This window comes from Molothrus ater, chromosome 10 (genome assembly GCF_012460135.2).
Source record: "Molothrus ater isolate BHLD 08-10-18 breed brown headed cowbird chromosome 10, BPBGC_Mater_1.1, whole genome shotgun sequence".
Lineage (NCBI taxonomy): Eukaryota > Metazoa > Chordata > Aves > Passeriformes > Icteridae > Molothrus > Molothrus ater.
In genome coordinates this window covers 4,201,126-4,220,340 of record NC_050487.2, presented here as the reverse complement: position 1 = coordinate 4,220,340, position 19,215 = coordinate 4,201,126, and the positions used below count along the sequence as shown (strand labels likewise).

Here is a 19,215-nt window from a genome sequence, read left to right as displayed (position 1 = left end):
ATATTGCAGTCAGATTGCTTCCTCTGTCATCCCAAAAACTTCCTGCAGCCCCAGCCCAGCTCCTGATTTCAGGGCCTCCAATGGCTGCTCAAAAACAATGGGCATCCCAGGGGAAGCCACTTTCATGGCACCTTTTCAATCACAGATAACTGCAGACTGCACAGAAACCAGAATAACCTGAGTTATTCTACTCCATGCTGAACACAAGGATGGAGAGTAGCTTTGCACTTTTATTAATGCAATTTATAAATTCCAATAAGCCAAGGAAGTGCCCAGCAAAGGCATTATCACTGTCAGAGTAATCATCAAGTACACATGTTCAGTTTAGTACAGAATAAGCCACTTTGGTTCTGCAGTAATTAATAGTTTTGCAGGCTCTGTCAATGAACACCAAAGCAGACAAGAGCAGTGAGAGGACACTAATTCATAAGAAAATAAAGGGAAATTACAATGTTATCTTATCCAAGCAGCTGTTCCCAAGAAGGGCAGTGGAGTGGAGCATCTCCCTGCTAGGAGTCCACCCCTGTCAGAGGGAAAGGGACATCTCAGACAGCATGGCTGGGATGCAGAACATCATTACTTCATTGCATTAAAAATAATTGAAAAGAACAGACTTCTGTTCTCAAAACAACCCCACAAAGATTAGCACAAAAGAAAAAAATTCCAGTTTAAATTCTTCCTTAGAATGGAGCAGGCAGGCAGATCCTATAATAAAATGTACAAATATTTTTGACTCCCAAATTCCATTTGACATCCGAGCAGAAGGAGAAGAGGAAGTACATGCCATTGAAGAAGCACAAAGTTCTCCCCCAACAATTCAGTAAACTTGAAGCACAATAATATAAACTACTTTTTCTGGGGCACTTCCTCATAGCATAGAGAATAGTTCATGTAAAAGAATTTCCTAAAGGACACATATCACACAGGCCAAATATTAAACAGCATCTGCTGGCAGCAATTCCATTAAATATCATTTTAGTGAATTCAACTCAGCCCAGACCCTTTTACTTAAAGAGTCTGCCACATTTTTGTGTTGATCAAAAGCCTCCAAGTTTAATCTCTTCAGAAAATCTGGAAAGCTGGCAGAACTTCTACTGCAAAACCCCGATTACTTTGAAGTGTGAACTAAATTGAATTTGCCAATCATTCATCTCACAGTGTGCAAAACCACCCTTTGGACAGACTTAGTTTGGAGAGAAGAGGCCAGGTAACCCATGAAATGGCACATGCAAGATTTGAGCTGACTAAACAAGCTGGCTGTAAAAAGGGAAAAAAACAACTCATGGAAATAATGAATATTGCAGCCTAGCTCTGAATGGATGTGTTTCATTCTCTCTTCTGTTTTGGAAGGAAAAGGAGAACCCATAAATAGTCCATTTTCAGTTTTTCAAACTCCAGAAAACATTGAGTATTTCTCCATCCCCTAACATTCAAATCAGATTCACTGGAGAAAGTTTCTGCCCAACATACTTTAAAGAATAATCCCCTCTTAGTAATTAATAAAATTCCTACTTAGAAATCAAACCTTATGAAACAGATGGGGAAAATTGACAGAGCCAGTAGACTTCAAAGGTGGTTGGATGTAGCTATGTGGAACTTCCAGCAAACTGTTCCAGACACACCAAAAACACAAAGAAATAAAACTGCTCTTTCCCATTTTGTTCTCTCTCCATCCATTACATCACTCTGGCAGTCTCTCTCCTTGCTCTTTGGCAAGTTAAGAAGTCAAGTGGGTTACCAAACCCACCAGGAGAGAAGCAACTGTTTTAACCACATCCTGGAGAAAGGAAGGGATGGCAAGGTAAAGCTGCATTGATTCCCTTGTTCCTGTGGTTACTCTGTTCATCCCATATGGTTAAAAATGCTGCTACTGTGGCTCATTTTAGGCAGGGAGGCAACAAACAGGGCTACTGCAGCAGGTTCCCCACCACACTGCACAGGGAAGGGTCTCTGCAGGAGCTGATCCTACACTCAGTCTGTCTGTCCTTCCATCGACACACCAGTTTTCCCAATAAAAAGTCACTTGCCATAGCTCTTACAGACAGAAAAATTATTTTCCCCAAAATCATTTGGGAAAAAAAGCCCCAAACCAGCTTTTGGGATGACCCCCATCTCCCCAAGCAGGCAGTGCCAAAACCCCATGGGAAAGGCCTGTGCCACTGCACTGACAAACCACCACTGACCTGAATCAAACACAAACCCCACCTCACCACATCTTGTTTTCACAGCCAGTGAGAAAAATTACAAAAGCAAAGAGAAGTGGGCAAGTGGCAATCTGGACCTGCAATCTCTAGGACAGCTGCTTGGCCACCAGTTTCTCTCATTGCTTTTTGAAAAATGACTGTGCTAGCACACACCACCTATTCAGCAATGTCTTTTCCTAATTCCTGCCCTCAATCCCAAGTGAAAAATTCCCATTTTCCATGACAAACAGCAGTCAGCAGCTCCTGCTATCCCAACAGCTCACCAAAGAAATCAGGCAGATGGTCACAGTTTAATACCTCATGCCTGTTTCCTATCATTTGCTACCTTATTTAGCCAAAAATGAAAGGCCATGGAGGCAGTGTTAGCTGGACTGTAATGCCACAGCTGCTGACTCTGGACCTTTTTGTGCTCAGTGCTCTGAAGCTGACCCAAGGCTGACCCCTTTTCCTCATCACTCACAGCATCAGGCATGAAGTTTCTAAGTTTTTCAGTTCCAACTAATCTCAAATAGAAAAGCAGCACAATATTAATTATGGCCTCAGCATGCTAGTGCCTGAATTTGGGTGTTTCTGTGGGTGCCATAATCAGAGAGAGCTTTCCAGGTAAAGAAAACTAAGATAGCTTCTAATTATGGTTAACACATACAACACAACAGCTGAAAGCCCCATAAACCTGGCCTTGCACTGACTTTCAAAATTACAGAGCTGAGGGTGTTGCTTGGAGTTTTTTTTTTTTTCTTTTTTGAATCAAAACACAAAAGCACCATCTACATCAATGTGGAAGAATAAATAAAATTATCCAGCAAAAGAACCAAAGTCAGCGGATTTTCTAAAAAAATATTCTAACATAATGTAAAGGGGAAAAAGAGGCTTTTGTATTCTATGTGGTACATGAGGGATGGGTGGGTTTGCAGTACCAGACACTCTGTGCTCAAGTGCAAGGATACAGGCACAGCCTCACTCTTAAAAAAAAAAAACAAAAACAAAAAAAAACCAAACAGATTTCACATCTGAGACTTGAACAGCTGGACAGAATCTGTGGAACACATCCCCAGATCCAGTATTTCTTCACAGTTCCACAGAAATCTTTTTCACTCTATTTGAAAATCCTTTTTGAATCTATGCAACAAACTAAGGCTCCAAGTGGTAATTATAAATTACTCATTACAGTTTGATACTAATGTAGAATATCTGATAGCTGAGTATCTTCACTACAACACTCTTGTTTTCTAACAGCAGATCTCAGGCAAACTAGAAGGTTAATGCTGAAAATGTAACAAGAATTGGAAGAAAAAAAAATTGTTTCAAAGCAGAATCTCCCTAATCTGTGCATTGCTTCTGTGTCTTATGGCAGATTTCCCCAAGCATACTTTTAAATAAACATTTTCAGAAACACTGAACTGACACTGCTTTGGTGCATCCCTCCTAAAGTGTGCTGGCAATCAAAGACTTTCAAATAGGAGCAAGTTTACTTGGAGAGGATACAAAGCATTAAAATAATTAATATAAAGCAGTAACTAAGACACAGCCCTTCTGCTCTCCCAGCTGCCAAACTGACAAAGCTGCATGTGGCTCAGGAAGCAAGAACATTTTGGCAGGACACAGTTGGTGCTCCCCCAAAGCAAACAACAAATAAAGACTCTCCTTGCAGTATGTGTTTGTATTTAAAGTCTGTTAAAAACACAAAACATCTGTTCTACTTGAAAGATTTTAAAAAACAAGCCATGCAACTGCTATCACTACTTGCAAGCAGGTAAATCCCAACAGGAATCTTAATGGCTCAAAATGTCTCAGCTCTCTACAGAGGCACATCCTTGTGAGCTTTAAATTATCAGAGGTTCAGTGTACTTGAAATCAGGTTTAAATCTCTCTTACCTCAATGTCAAGAACTTCCACTGTGTTGTCCAACATCTTGATTTTGACGGGGAGGTCGCGCTCGTGCGCCTTGGCGGGCGATGATGCCATGGCAGTCAGGAGGTTCTGCCCTGGCTCCAAGGTACTCACTCCTGAGCTCTTCTGGGCACCCAAACGAGAGCCAGGTGTCTGCAGAACTCTGTAGGTTCCTTCTATCTCTCCCATCTTCCAACAGCAAGCAGAGTCTGTAGAAACATGGAAGGAAATAGAGGCTTAGGGTTACAGCCGGAAAGATTTTACACTGACATTGGGGATGAAAATTCCACCCAGTGAAGCACTATCACAAAATCCTTATTTAACACTCTTTATCCCACTAGCAAAATCTGTAATGAGGTTAATGAAGCTCTGGACAGGGCTTGGAGCAACCTGGTCTAGGGGAAGGTGCCCCTGCCCATGGGAGAGGTTGGAACAAGATGAGCTTTAGGGTCCCTTCCAACCCAAACCATGCTATAATGACTAAAATCCAACAGCTGGGAAGAAAAACCATTCTGAAGTATGGTTAAGAAATGGGATAGTCAAACTTGTGCCTTCTGCCCTGTCAACATGAACATTTTTGTTTTTGCCAAGGTTTTTCTGCTGATGAGCCTCCTCCCACCAGCAGCATGAGCACTGGGGACAGAGAAGGGTGAGGCAGGTGCCTCTCATGGGTACCCAACCATCCCACTGCCTGCACACCATGATAACAAGAACTATTAACTTCCTGCAGCCCCAAAATGATGACTCAGGCAAAACCCAAACTGCTGGCAGCTCAGAGCCTTCATCAGGCACTGCTACAAGGTAACAGCTCCTCACCTCACTTGCAAATACCCAGATTAAATCAGTGGGCAAAAATCTCAGTTACAGAGACTGACACTGGTGAGTGTAGGCTGACTCCTACACACGAGTCTTGCTGTCATGGCTTAGTGACAGCTGTGCAGAGCCAATCTTTAATTTGACATGGGGAAAATATCCCATGAGGCTGTCCCCAGCTCTCCCAAGCCACCAGGGCAGTGGTGATATTTGCATGGGGAACCACAGTGGGGTCTACACGAAGGTGAGGCCTGTGTGCTCAGAATGCAGCACAGCCCCTGCCCCATGCCCACCTCTGGCACTGAACATTTGGCAGCCAGGTGCAAAGCACACAGGGAGGCTCCCTGAGCCTTTTGGGTGAGTTATCCAAACACCACAGTGTGTGCCAACAGCCCAGAGTGAGTGGGTACTGCAGTGGGACAGCCTTCAAAGGAGTGACAGGTTATTGTTTTGTAAAAAACGTGTTTTGTCAGAAAAGAAGAGAAGCAGCTGATGACAACACTCCTTTGTCTCTCTGTGCTCAGAGTAGGTAGGCAGCCTACCCCAAGGATTTGAATGAAGCCAGCCCTAGATGTCCTCACAAATTACTTGGGGGTGGTTTTTGTTTCCATTCTCACACACATCAAGACTGGTCAAACGACATCCTAGCTTGCAGCCCAGTGCATTTTAACATTTTGGGGGTTTTATTTTTATACTTGTAGATCTCTGTAGAGATAAACTGACTCCAGAAGGGCAGAGAGATGCCTCCCCACCTAATCACACCCACCACAAGACTTGTGTGGCCTCTGAGCCCCTGCAGAGCCCTGTCCAAGCAGCACAGCTGAGACCACCCAGAGAAGCCACCAGCCTCCCATGCAACAAGAAAGTGTGACAATCACAGAATAATTATGACTGGGAAAAGTCTCTGACATCATCAAGTCCAACCCCTAAGCCAGCACTGCCAACACCACCACTAAACCACGTCCCCAGGTGCCCCATCCACACTTGTTTGAACACTTCCAGGGATGGAGACTCCACCACAGCCATAAGAAGCCTGTTGCAATGCCTGACAAACATTTCAGTGAATAAATTGTCCCTGATATTGAATCTAAATGTCCTCTGACACAGCTCGAGGCCATTTCCTCTCGTCCTGCCCCTTGTTCCCTGGGGGCAGAGCCTGACCCCACTTGCTGCACCCTCCTGTCAGGGAGTTACAGAGAGCAAGAAGGCTCCCCCTGAGCCTCCTGCTCTCCAGGCTGAGCTCTCCCAGCTGTGCCTCACCTGATTTGCTCTCCAGACCCCTCCCCAGCTCCACTGCCCTTCTCTGGACATGAACCTAAAACCAAACCCAGCATGAAGGATGAGCTTAACCTTAAAGTGGGCACACACTGCACTGTGCCCAACTTCCCAGCTTTGGGTGACAAATAATCAGAAAGTTTCTTTCTTGGACTGTTTTGTGTGTATTCTGTGGCTGGACTTCTTGGTTTGTGCGGCCACATAGGCAAGGAGAAAAACTTTTAGGTCATAAATTTTAAAAGCACCCTAACAACAAAATTCAGATGTGTGAACTGGGTATCTCTTTCTGCTAACTGCTAATCTGAAGAGAAACCAGAGCTTGATCTGGTCATCTGTATCCCCTTGATATCGTGGCCCTTATCAGGAAATCCCATGGTAAATTTTTGCTGTTGGCATTCAGGAGCCTGTGATCAACTGGAGCTGCCCAGGATCAGTCACACTCCTCACAGGGCTCTTTATTAGCCAGCCACTCTTAAAATTAGTGCTCCAGGAGCACTCATTCCCTTCTGAATAAACAGCTCCTGGAAGAGACACACTCTGCAGTTACTCAAAAGGAAAAAAATGCAAGCAAGAGCCGAGGCAGCAGAAGGAACAGCCCTGCAGAGCCCTCAGCAGCCTCCCCTCCAGCTGGAGGCAGCTGCTTCCCCAAGGAAGGCAGGCAGGCCACCCAAGGGCAGGCTCAGGAGGAGCTCCTGGGCACTCTCTAGCTTTGGTCACCAGCCAGGAGAGACCAAAGTCACATCAAACAGGAATTGCATGTGCCAAAGTCCTTCCCACAGGTGGTAACAGGGAAAGTGAACTCAGTGGGGCTTGATCTCATGTCCTACTGATGACACGTTCCTAAAAATATCTCCAATACTCAGATTTTAAAGGCCAAACAAGCACTGGGCAGGAGACACGATGTGCAGAAGCATGATGCCCAGAAGAGCAGTGGCATGGGGGAGCATCCCCCTGTGCCACAGGCTGCTCCCTTCCAAGGCACCCACTGGTGCCACCACAACTGCTGACAATCCCCAGCTAGCCCAGCCTGCTCCCTCTGCCTCCAGCACCCAGTGTGTGAGGAGTGCTAGCCAAGCCAAGCACTAGCTCCAGTTTCACCACCAGAGTTACAGATGGTGTTTTAAGTCCTCTGACTACATATGACATTTCTGGACAAAAACCACAGTGTCATGGCTCAGCAAACACTTCAGTTCAAGGGGCTGACTACATGAAAAGAGGAGGAAAATGAGCTAGAGACAGGCTGCAAGCTCCAAGAACAGAATTTCTACAGGCAGAGCAAAGCAGAACATCCCACCAAGAGCCTCCTGCCACAGGTGAGCCACAACAAAGTCTCAGCACTGCAAAACTAAAATATAACATTATCACAATGCTGATGTTCTGGGATTAAAAAAAATCTTCCTTGCATTGCCTCTCCCTGAACTCGCTTGCACCTAGTGTTTATCCTGATCATTTCCTACAAATTGGGACCCAGGCACTCAAGCTAAATCTGCTCCCTGAAGCACAGTGACTGAATGAGTGTTGCTCTCAGCCCTAAATGAAGGAGTAAACAAAACAAAATTTAGGTAGCAGTAGGTACATATATATTTTTTTTTCTTTTTTTTACTTTTTGTACCAGGTACTTTTTGAAATACCTTTTAAGTCACAATGAGTTTCTACTTGGATGGAATAAATTAATTTTTCAGAAGCAAGACAGCGTTTTCAGCTACCAGCAAATCTGGAAAGGCAGCTTATATCTAAGGATATGCAAGGTCACAGAAATATAGAATGGCTTGGGTTGAAAGGGACCTTAAAGTTCACACCCCTTGCCATGGCAGGGACACCTTCCACTAAACCAGCTTGCTTCAAGTCCCATTCAATCTGGCTTTGCACACTTGGGTGACACCAAGGGCTTTCCAAGGAGCTCCTCTGAGCCCGGTGTTTTTTGGTCCATGGCAGGGTCCATGCTCCATCCCTCATCCATGCAGGAGGCAGACCTGAAGGGAGGCCAGTTTCCCAGAAGTGTGAGCAGGGTGGTCCCTGCCTTCCATGGGAAGGCATCGCTACACACGGAGCAGCAAGGAAGTACAAAAGAGCAAACTTTCCTGTCTTAACTCTTAAAGCCACCGACACCCGTTAGCACTGCTACACTGAGCTGACACAAATGATGCACCAGGAATCCCCCATCTCAGTGAAGATGGATGAAGATTCCGAGTGCTCAATGGTGAGAGGAGCGATGTGTCCCCCCCTGAGCCGCACCTCAGGCTCCCCTAGGACCCCGTCCCTGCTCACGGCCCCGAAGGGTTCCATGGCTCTCCGCTCCACACGCCGGCCGGGACGGAGCAGCATGGGCGGGGACAGCGGGGAATGTCCGCGGCCGGTCCCCGCCAGGTGAGCGGCGCTTCAGCAGCGCCTCTGGGACCGAGCAGCCGGGCCAGGCAGGACGCTCCCGGCCCGGGTCCCGCACGGAGGCGGTCAGGGCACGGGCCGTGCCGGGCCGCGGCTGCCCTCACACTGGCAGCCCGGCAGGGCAGGGGCGAAGCCGCCCAGGCCGGACCTGCGGCGGCCCCTGCGAAGGCGCTCTCTGAGCCCCCGGGAAGCCGCTCCCCAGGCCCCGGCAGCCCCCGAGCCGGAGGCTCATCCCGGGGCTGGCAGAGCGCGGCCCGCAGACCCCGCGTTCCGTTCCCCGGCCCGGCTCCCACACGAGCGCCGCGGGCCGGGGCCGCACCGCCGGCAGCGGCGGAAGCGCGGCCGCGCAGGCGGGGCCGAGCCACCGGCCTGGGGCGCCGCTCGCCGGCAGCGCCGCTCCGGCCCCCTCAGCCCCGGCCCCCTCAGCTCCCGCCCGGCGCCCGCTCCCCGCGCTCCAGCCCCGGTTCGGGTCGGGTCGGTTCGCGGCCCGGAGCCGCCGCCCCGCGCTCACCTCCAGGCCGGGCCCGCTCCGCCGCCGCCCGCGCTCACACCGGCCCCGAGCGGCCCCGCCCCGCCCCGCCCGGCAGTGGGCAGCGGGACCGGGGCGGGACCGGCCCCACCCTGCGGGCGGGTAACGGGGCCCGGGGCAGGGCCCGCGGCTCGCTCCGCGCACGGAGCTGCAGCGAGATACGGAATACAGACTACAGACACACACCGAGCCCTCCCGCCGCCCCACCGGGATCAGAGGATTGTTTTATACCGAAGCGAAACCCAAAGTGGGTTTTGCAGCACGAGGAAGGCTTTAAAACAATATTTCCATGCGAAGCTGAAGGACAGCCAGCTCACAGACTGCTGCCCAAGGTCTGCACCCTAAAAAGAGGCACATGAAATCCCCCAATGCCACCCCAGACATCCATCAGGCGCACCCCACAGGTCTCATTTGCTCAGGGGAACACCACTCTGGGGGACAACACCATGCCAGTAACCAGCCCCAGGCCAAGTAGTGAAAATTTTAGGTCTTGAGTAGGTTAAATTTTTTACATATGAATTTTAAGTGGGGATAGAAACAGACTCAGCACTACAGAACAGGAGAAAAGGTGGGTGCTGCACAGGGGCATCAGGCAGTGTTGCTGGCCAAAGAAGATGAAGACCACAAAATCAGCATCCTCCTCCTCCCTCCCCAACCAGCAAGCCCTCACTGACACAAACAAGAACAAAACACTGTAGGAAATTCAGCACAGGACAAACAGATCTTTGCACTGTCTGGATTTCATCAGCTCTAAAGCTGAGGCCAAGGCTGGCAGATAACAGGATAGCCAGGAAAAGAGCTCTTCCTGAAAAGGGCCACCTTTCACAAGCCCTGAGTCACCCATAGCTCACTACAGTCTGCTCTTCAAGACAAGAAGCAACAGGCATGAGAGAAAACCTTGGGTTTCTCTAGATATGGATTGTTTGGCCAACAGCATGAGAAATGCAAGGAGCCATCTTATTTCTGAGAACTTGAACTTTTCACAGCAATATGAAAAACAAAATACTGGCATAGCATATGAGTTTTGGTAATAAAAAGCACATAAATTATGCAGAACAGCACTTTCAAACAGAAGCAGCTTCATTACTCTCACTCACGAAAAGGCACCTTGCAAATATAGTGAGTAATTCCTGACTAACAGCATTCTCATCTCTTCAAAAGCACAAAAGACACAAGGTTTTAAGAAATACACCCCATGATTTGTTCTCCTTAAAAAGTGATGTGGAGCTGAAGGATCTCATGGATACAGAAAAAAAAAACATAAATAGGAAAGTTGTAAAAGTGGACACAACATTTTAGACAACTCCATTTATAAGAGCAATGGTGATTTCAGTCAGGTGAAGTGCTTTCATTACTGATTAGCTGTTTCAGTATCTTATTTGCATGGCTTTTTATTTGCAACTTAACTGCTAATACAGTTTCACATCCTTCAAAGTGCAGACACTTCAGAGTCATCTTCATTTCAATCACTTTCTTTAACATCTAAAAAGAGCACTAAAGTTTTCTTGTCCAAAAAAGCAGCTGCCACTAAGTCAGAGAACAAATCTGATGTGATCACTCTAAAGCCACATACCACCACACTCAGGAGAGGAAGTAAAAATTACAGATGTGGCAGAGCCTTTAGAAACATCAACACCCTCCTGGCTGCTCTTTGTGCTTCACTCAAGAGTCCTGACTTTGTTGCTTACCACAAACACAGGTAATTTGCTGAACTGAAACAATGCAGTTAGGAAAAGGCACAAAGGTTCAGTGTTTAATTGTCCTCATCCTGAACACCTCTGTTTCCACATGCAGCTCATTTCTGACCTGTCTACTCACACAAACAAAACAAAACCAAAATCATTTCCATCATATCAGAGAATTCCAGAATAGTTTGGGATGGAAAGGACCTTAAAAATCATCCAGTTTCAACTCAGCTGCCATGGGCAGGGACACCTTCCACTATCCCAGGTTGCTCCAAGCCCCATCCAACCTGGCCTTGGACACTTCCAGAGATGGAGCAGCCACAGGGTACAATTAAGAAGGGCCATATCAGTTTGAACTTCTGTTCTATACACTCAATCATTTATTAAATCCTCAGCAACTGTAACAAAAAACATGCTTGAGATGTGGTGTTTGGTGAGTTTGAAAACTAAAAGAAGGAGTGGATTGGTTATCTCTACCAGACTCAGCAGTATGTTCTTCACAGCTGCCCACAAAGACTTTTAAGTTTCTGGAACAGCCATGAAACAAACTTTTCAGCCATCCAAGCAGTGTTTGAAGCCTTTACAGGAGGAGGAAGAAGTTTAGAGACCAAAACTAGAAGAAGAATGTAATTACACATGAAAGCCAGCTGTTGCTGTTGGAAGGATGCAGTGTCAGGACAAAGCACAGCTTTCTCCTTTTGAGATAAAAACTGATAACAAGGTGTAACTCTCTCACTCAAGTAATACAACAGGTAATCTGCACCACATTCTCCTCTTGGCCTGAGCAGGACAATTAGAATTACCCTTTCACTACACTATAATATCTTTTTCTTTAATCACCTTCTGGATGAGGTTTGAGGAAGTCCTTCAAAGCAGACTTCTTATCCAACCAAGATAATAGCTGGGAAAGCTTCTTTTTGTTCAGATCCTTCACCATGACAAAGAGAAACTCTGCAGACTGAAAATTATGATTTTGTCAGCAGGTATTTTCCAAATTCACACTACAAAGCTCTGTCTCTCAGAGGTCTCCATCTCATAAGAACAAGGCAAGCAGTTTCTAATGCTTACATTGTGTCTTCCCTGCTGTCTACAGCAGCAAGTTGGCACAGCTGAGAGCAAAAATATTTACAACCATTTAAGCTAGCATTTTATACCATGTGCACCAAACTAACTGGGCCACATGTTACCAGTTCACCTCTCCAGTGTGTTGTGTTGGGCACTCTACAATGACAACACACATGGGCACACCAGGATGGAGAGGAAGATGGATTGATATGGGTTTCACTGCAGGTGGGTCACTGAAAGCACCAGAATCCCTTGTGGGGCAGTTCACAGACCTTTGACTGCCACAGTTCACTGCCATGACCTGCTTTAGTTCAAGTCAGAGCCTTGTATGACAATCCTTCCATCTGTTACTACCTGGAGATATTCAACAATTTGCTGTAGGCATCATTAACCTAAGCCTAAGTGTCACTTAGGACTAACTGGAAGGGCTGAGAGCTTTCTCCACAAGAGAATCACTTTTGAGGACATGGTGAACCACCTGTAGAGCACCTCAGAACTCCACCAGGGGAAAAACTCACTTTTCCAGAACTGTGTTTACATGTTAGATGAAAAGTCATGACAATTAGTGACCACCCTGGCCATGGCTCTGGTCTGGAAGTGTTTCAGCCCTGAAGGGTTCAGCCTGTAGTGGCCTGTGCAGCAGAACCTGACAGAGAGCACTTGCCTTGTCTTACTGACCCATCCTCTGGATTGCCTCCCACATCACCTTAGACATCTCAGCAGGGACCAGTCTGCAGGACCAACAAGTCACTCCTCAACCTGCCTCATTGCAGATTAACAAGTTCTCTACCCAACAGTCACAATGAGCATAAATTTGTTTCTTAAATAGCAAAATCAAGCCAATTTCAGCAATTTGAATCAGTGGTGTTCTGTACTAACAGCCCACCAGTACCCCAGATGGTAGAAAAACTGAAAAGAGTGAAATCATAAAATCTGACCAATCCACTAACTGTCATTAGCAAATGACAAAAGACTCAAGTCAAGGTGAACAGGAATTGCTGGATAAGCAGAGATATGATCCACACAATGAGCACAGAGATTGAACAACACAGCCATACCTGTACATGCCACTAACCAGAATTACTCTCTCACTCCAGGCTCACTTACTGTTAAAACTTACTGAAAGCATAGGGGGGGTATTGTTGTTCAGCAGCAATCAATGAAGATGCTTCAAAAATGGTCAGAATGCACCTCCTTCTACTGGCAGGGATGGAATGGCAAAGGCACTCAGCAGCAGCAGTGCCTTGCTAAACCAACTGATTCCCATGCTACAGATACTTGTGGACTCTGTGGTTGGGATTTTACACTTCCAATACTAAATAATTCTGCCCCCTACAATCATGTATCTAGCACTTCTCCCAGAAGGAAATCTTTGAGCTTCTCAGATTGTTCCCTTTTCAGAGTATTTTTCAAGAGCCCTTCTATACACACTGCAACTTTTAATTACATTGGCCTTTATAAAGCACAAAGTCCACCAGCCTTAGACCATGACCTGGAATTAAACCCTCATTATTCACCAATTCTTTAGAACAGGCCTGGTAGTTATGTACAGGAAAAACTTCTGCTAACAGAAAAACCCCAAGAGGCTGCAATCCCTTTTTGCAATCACCTACTTTGACTTTCATAATTATATCTCTATTTTAACTTGGCTCTCATGGTGAAGGTGGCAATTAGAACAAGTAAATTAAGCACAGCATATGTTCCTACCTGCACACACACAGACACACTCACTCAGCAACTTCTCTCAGTCTGACTGGTGAACTTGTCCAAGCACGTCCTCCCTGCCCAGAAGGTACAGTCTGTAGCCAGCAGCAGTTCAGAAGCCACAGCACAAAAATAAAGAGCAAAGACAACCTGCAAACTGCAATAAAACAGAGCTGCTGAGCCACAACACCGGAATAAAAGTCCAGGGAAAAATCTGACAACTGTGTCTGCTGTGTTCTTATCCACAGGTAACAGCTGAGACACAGACAATCCCCTATTGCCCCCACGTGGTGCACCAATCTTACTGCACAAAAGCACAAATGGGCCCAGAATTCCTCTAAATTTGCTTTAAATTGAGTCCAAAGGTTTTTTGATAGATGTTAGTTCTGTGACTGTAACAGCCTGAACGTTAAGCTGCTATCAAATAGTCTTTTCAGCAATTATATTGATTTATTCCTCTCTCACACTTAAAAATGTCTGCACAGTGAGGGCAACCAAGCATGTATGAAGCAGCAATGCCTGAACACCACCTCCCAAAAAGCTCACCCTGCCTTTAATTTTTTTTTATTATTTTTAAAATCCCATTGAGGTTCATCTCATTTCCCTGCCCATCAAATCAGCCTAGGTTTTGTTACCTCAGAGAAGTTGCACAAGGGTTCAAGTCAGTCATGCCTTGTACAATGCCTCAAAGAACTACATGAAAAATGTCTGTGTGTGTGTTTGGGGAGTGGGGAACAAGACAGCCCCAGACAGAAACCACTGCTCCCTCACAATCTGAAATTCTGACAAGAAAGATCACCTCATCTTCACATACCAATCAACTTTAGTCAACAAATCAACAAATGCACAAATGCCCAGTTAAATATAAAAGAGAAAAAGAATAGTTCTATTTCATGCAGCAGGAAAGTTTGAATAAAAGGATAAATTTAGGCTCTCCAAACACTAGACATGGATAAGCTTGGCAATTATTTTACTGCCAGATAAACCACAGCTGAGGCTGTCAGTAACATCAACTCTGCTGCATTAAGTTCTTTCAGAAATGAGGCAGCCAAACACAGATTGCTGGCAAAACAAACTGGTGGATTGCCCACTCTGCCCTCAACCCAAACTAGTGGACTGCCCACTCTGCCTCAACCCAAACTGGTGGATTGCCCACTCTGCCTCAACCCAAGGGCTGTTCCAGTTTTTGCCAGGACACAGAGCACAGCAGTCCCACTGCTGCCCTGACACAGCCCCTGAGCTGAGCCCAGCTGTCAGACACATGGACAGCCACCTCTCCACGCTGTTTCCATGTTTCAAAGCTGCCTGAGACTATTTGCTGGCAGGAAAGGAAGATTCAAACCAGTTTTCTTGTGCTGGGTGCAAACTTTCAAAGAGACTGAAATATTCCTGGAGAACCCAATTGCTTGTTCTCTGCAGGGAAGAAGCTCTGAACTCAGAGCAAGTACCACTACAGGAACAGCTCAGCCTAGGTTTTGGGCTCTACTTTATGGAAAAGCTTCTTAAAAGTAAAAATAAATCAAAAACTTTAGAACAACAGGGGGATTGGACATTGCAAGGCACAGGAGTGAGCATGTACTGAACAAAGCCTTTTATTGTCAGTGCCTTTTTTTTTCTTTTTTTAATAAATATGCTACTGAGGCAGCACAGGATCTGGTTTAATGAGTGTTTTGCATTAGCTCTCATGGGTGTGTATATTTACCTATTTTATAGAATACACTGAGTTACCTTCACGACACTTGTGAGCTCCTATGCTTCCTACATGGGTTTTTCCCCATGAATTTTTGGCTTCTGCTTTTAAAAATGAGGCAATTCTTCATTGCCCCACCAGCTTCAAATTGCTTGTCAATAAAAACCAGGGGGATAGCCAGGCTGAAGCACTTTGAGCATGATGCCTCAACATGATGAAGCTGCTAATGGAAGGCACATCTTATAACTCAGATCTCCCTGACTTTTTGTCCTATCTTCCTGCATGTGACTTACAGGGCTGAACAGAAATTTCTATCTGGCAACGTGGATCACTCTTGGAACAAAGCCTTAAACCTGACACCATTTCCCTCACCACAGATGAGATGTGCAAAGCTGAGAGCCAGGGAGGGCTGGGACAGAGCAAAACCAACCAGCTCCATCAGTTCTACAGAACTGTTTATTGCAGGTTTCAAAGGGAGCAGGATAAGCCCCAGGCTTGGGAGAGAGCAGAGCTCCTCATTCTTTTCCTGCCTGGGAGTTCAGTGTTTCCTACAGCACCAAGTGCTGCACTGCTTTCTGTGTGGGACTGCTCCATAAAGCCAGGCAGGATGGCTGCAGGGCTGGGGCTGCCCTCACCCTTTTGGGGTAGCTCCCCACAAGTGTGTTGTTCTCTCTCTGAGGTAGCCTTGGAACAAAGCCTTACACCTGACACCATTTCCATCACCACACATGAGATGTGCAAGGCTGAGAGCCAGGGAGGGCTGGGATAGAGCAAAACCAGCCAGCTCCAACAGTTCTACAGAGCTGTTTACAGCAGGTTTCAAAGGCTTGGGAGCCTTCAAAAGCAGGCTTGAGAGAGAGAGAGAGAGAGAGAGAGAGAGCAGAGCTCCTCATTCTTTTCCTACCTAGGAGATCAGCAGTAAGTGCTGCACTGCTTGCTGTGTGGGACTGCTCCATAAAGCCAGGCAGGATGGCTGCAGGGCTGGGGCTGCCCTCACCAGGGGAGCTCCCCAAAAGTGTGTTGTTCTCTCTCTGAGGTAGCTGGACACCTCCTCTGCCTTGCTGGACTGACAGGCTCTCATTCCTGTGGGTGGGAGTGAAATTCATTTGCCTTCTGCATTTCAAGCACCGAAACTGAACTTGCAAACACACAGCTACATCAGATCTTGCCTTGCTAAATGCTGCAGAAACTCCACAAGGCACCTGAAACTTGGGCACACCCTGCTGTGGCTGTGAGCCAGGCCCAGGTGATCCCATCATGTCTGGGCTGCACTGGCAGGGTGTCTGGCCATCACACCCCTCCTCAGACAAAGCTTTTCCTCCTCATACTCCATTCCCAGTTTCTGGGCTTGACCTGTAATGACATCAAATGTAACTTCACTGCACATGGGCACTGTGACACAGCCTGGGGCCAGCACCTTTCAAGTCTTCATATAAAAGGACACACAAGCAGGTGACAGCACCTCCCATTTTTTGGATTATGAAGGGATTTTTTAGGAAACAACTACACACCAAGGCTTGCTCCAGCACAGGGACAACCCCAGCTTCACAGGTAAACTGACCTGCAGTGCCAGCCACATACCTTTGGGGCTGTCCAAAGGAACAGCAGCCCAGAGCCTTGTTCAGCATCTCTGGTGGCAGACATGGCAGGAACAGGGCTTCAGGACAACAAACTGCTCATCAAACTGTTATCTCTCCTGAGAAATTGCCCTTGGGAATCGTGGGCTGTGGGAAAATCTCTATGGCAAGCTGAGTTATGGAGTGTTTTAATCACAGCTTTCTTGCACTGCAGGAATCCTTTAAGCATTTCTTTCTGGCTTTCTCTGACAGCAGGTGCCCTGTGTTAAGCTCTTTGAGCTCTATTCCATACACAGCATTGAGAGAAAACAGCAAATAGGGAAGAGCACATAATTCCATGGAGTCCTTTGCACTGAATTCCAGTACAATGTTCTTCCAAGCAATGGTTTCAACTCTTCCCAAAGCCTTTATGGATTATATTCTTGCACATTCTGAGCAATTACCATCTCATTTGTCCTCTCTAGTTCAGACACTTCCCTAAAGCATGCAGCATTTCAGGATCTACTACAAAGTGTCTTGAGAAAGGCAGGAAAAGTTACATTTTTCATTTTTCTTTACTCAGATGACAGGAAACAAAAATTTATGGGTATTTTGTTCACTTTCTTTCTCTGTAACCACTAAATGTGTGTAACAAGCTAGCAAAATGCTGATAGAAATCCTTCTCCAAGGCCCAGAAGCCAGATAAACCAGCAAGAGCAGCGCAGAGAGGTAACAAAACAGACACAGGAGCTGTGCTCAGCCCTGTCCAAATACTCAGAAAGATCCAGGCAAGTGGAGTATTTGTCAGTGTGGAGCAGGAGAGCTGCCTGGAAAAGGCACTTCTCTGCACCCATGCTGTCCATTGAGACAGAAACAGCAAAGGACTCAACTGACATTGAAGTTACAACCCATGAATCTGAACTTTCATTTTTTTCAGTCCTGAGAGGATTTCCTACTAAATGCCTTCTGAATATAGTTGGGATTGGTAGCACTTGTTAATGAATGCCAAACATTCCCTTCCACTCACATCACAGGAGAGCTTTCTCCTCAGCAGCTTACTCTGAGGTCATTAGAGTGTGTATGAAGACAGGGGTGTGACTGATTCATCCACAGGAGTCACACTAATGGAAAGCCTGGGAGCAAGCAGTGTCAGAATTTGATCTCCAGCCCAGCCATCCTAATATTCCAAACCACCTGAAAAGGGCACATCACAGGCTCTGAATGATCTTTTTCCTCATTCTTTGCTGAAGAGCCATGATGGCTAGGGAGTGAACTTGAACTACTCTCCTCAGAAAAGGGAACATTTGAGCATACAAGCCACCATCACTCTAACCAGGACAAGTGGAACCTACAAAATGCTACCCCAAAAGTATGGATGCAATACAAGGAAAAAGCTGGGAGCTTGCAGGATCCCAAAAGGAAGGAGCAAAGAAAGGGAGAGAGTCTAAAGACAGCCATGGTGGCTGCTGCTCTGCTTTCCTCCCTCTCCCCAGAGGTGCTCTCAAGTGATGAGCAGGCTCCAGGAAATAAAAGCCAGGGCTCAGCACACTGCAAGAGGTTTCTCCTCTCTGGGGTTGCCACAGCATTCTCCTTGCAAATATTCTGTCACTTTAGCAGTGTATTCTGTACTTCTTTAGAGGTGAACTTCCAAGCCACTGGAGCAGAGAATTTCCCCAAATCCTGGCCCATTTTCTCCCATGCTATGCATGTCTATTCATCCTTGGGGGCAGATCTCTGAATGACCTCCCTAGAAATCTCTGTCCTGACTCTCAACATGGTTTGGGGCCCACTGAGTAGACCTGGCAGACCTAGCAACAAGAACATGCTTTCCTTAACATACAAAGGGAATTCAAAACTCTCAAAAGCTCTTGTAACAGGCTGGAGGGAGGAAAAAGGGGTGAAAAGCTGGGGAAAATCATCCTTCCCTGTTCTCCCTGCAGGGCAACACTGATCATCAAGTGACCCTCATTGTCCTCAAAGTTATCATGTCATAAAGGGGCATCCCACAGTACAGCAACAAAGCAAAAAACAAATCCTGATTGCTCTCCCTGCCCTGAAAACCCCCTATGAGGAGCATCTATGGCAAAATACACAGAGTTAGGCATCACACCCACTGAACAGACCAAGCAATATTGTGACTTCTCCAATACAGAAAATGCTTGGATCAAACCTGATTCCAGCCTGTTCTGGGCAGATCTGTGGTTATCTCACTCTGTGCCCCACACTGGGGCTGAATTAAGGCTGTCCTGGCTTAGGAAACTCCAAACTGAAAACTCTCACTGAAACTCCAAACCAGGCTGCCCACCACTTGCTCCCTCTTCCTCTCTCCCTCTTTTCTGCATCAGGATGGAAGGAGAACTGGAAATACACAAAATATTATAAGAACAATTTCCTGGAAAAAGCAATGAGATAAGAAAAG

General features: G+C 46.5%; 1 protein-coding gene across 1 annotated transcript in view; it reads right to left on the bottom strand.

Annotated features, from left to right (window-relative positions):
- Positions 1-9,163, bottom strand: part of FARP2 (FERM, ARH/RhoGEF and pleckstrin domain protein 2) — a 73,181-nt gene extending 64,018 nt beyond the window's left edge. Inside the window, exons 1-2 of the mRNA XM_036389207.2 lie at positions 9,079-9,163; positions 4,080-4,303 (exon numbers count right to left, since the gene is read on the bottom strand). Of these exons, the coding sequence (XP_036245100.1) occupies positions 4,080-4,283 (204 nt within the window). The 5' untranslated portion in view covers positions 4,284-4,303; positions 9,079-9,163. The remainder of the gene's footprint in view (positions 1-4,079; positions 4,304-9,078) is intronic.
- Between the last annotated feature and the right edge of the window lie 10,052 nt (positions 9,164-19,215).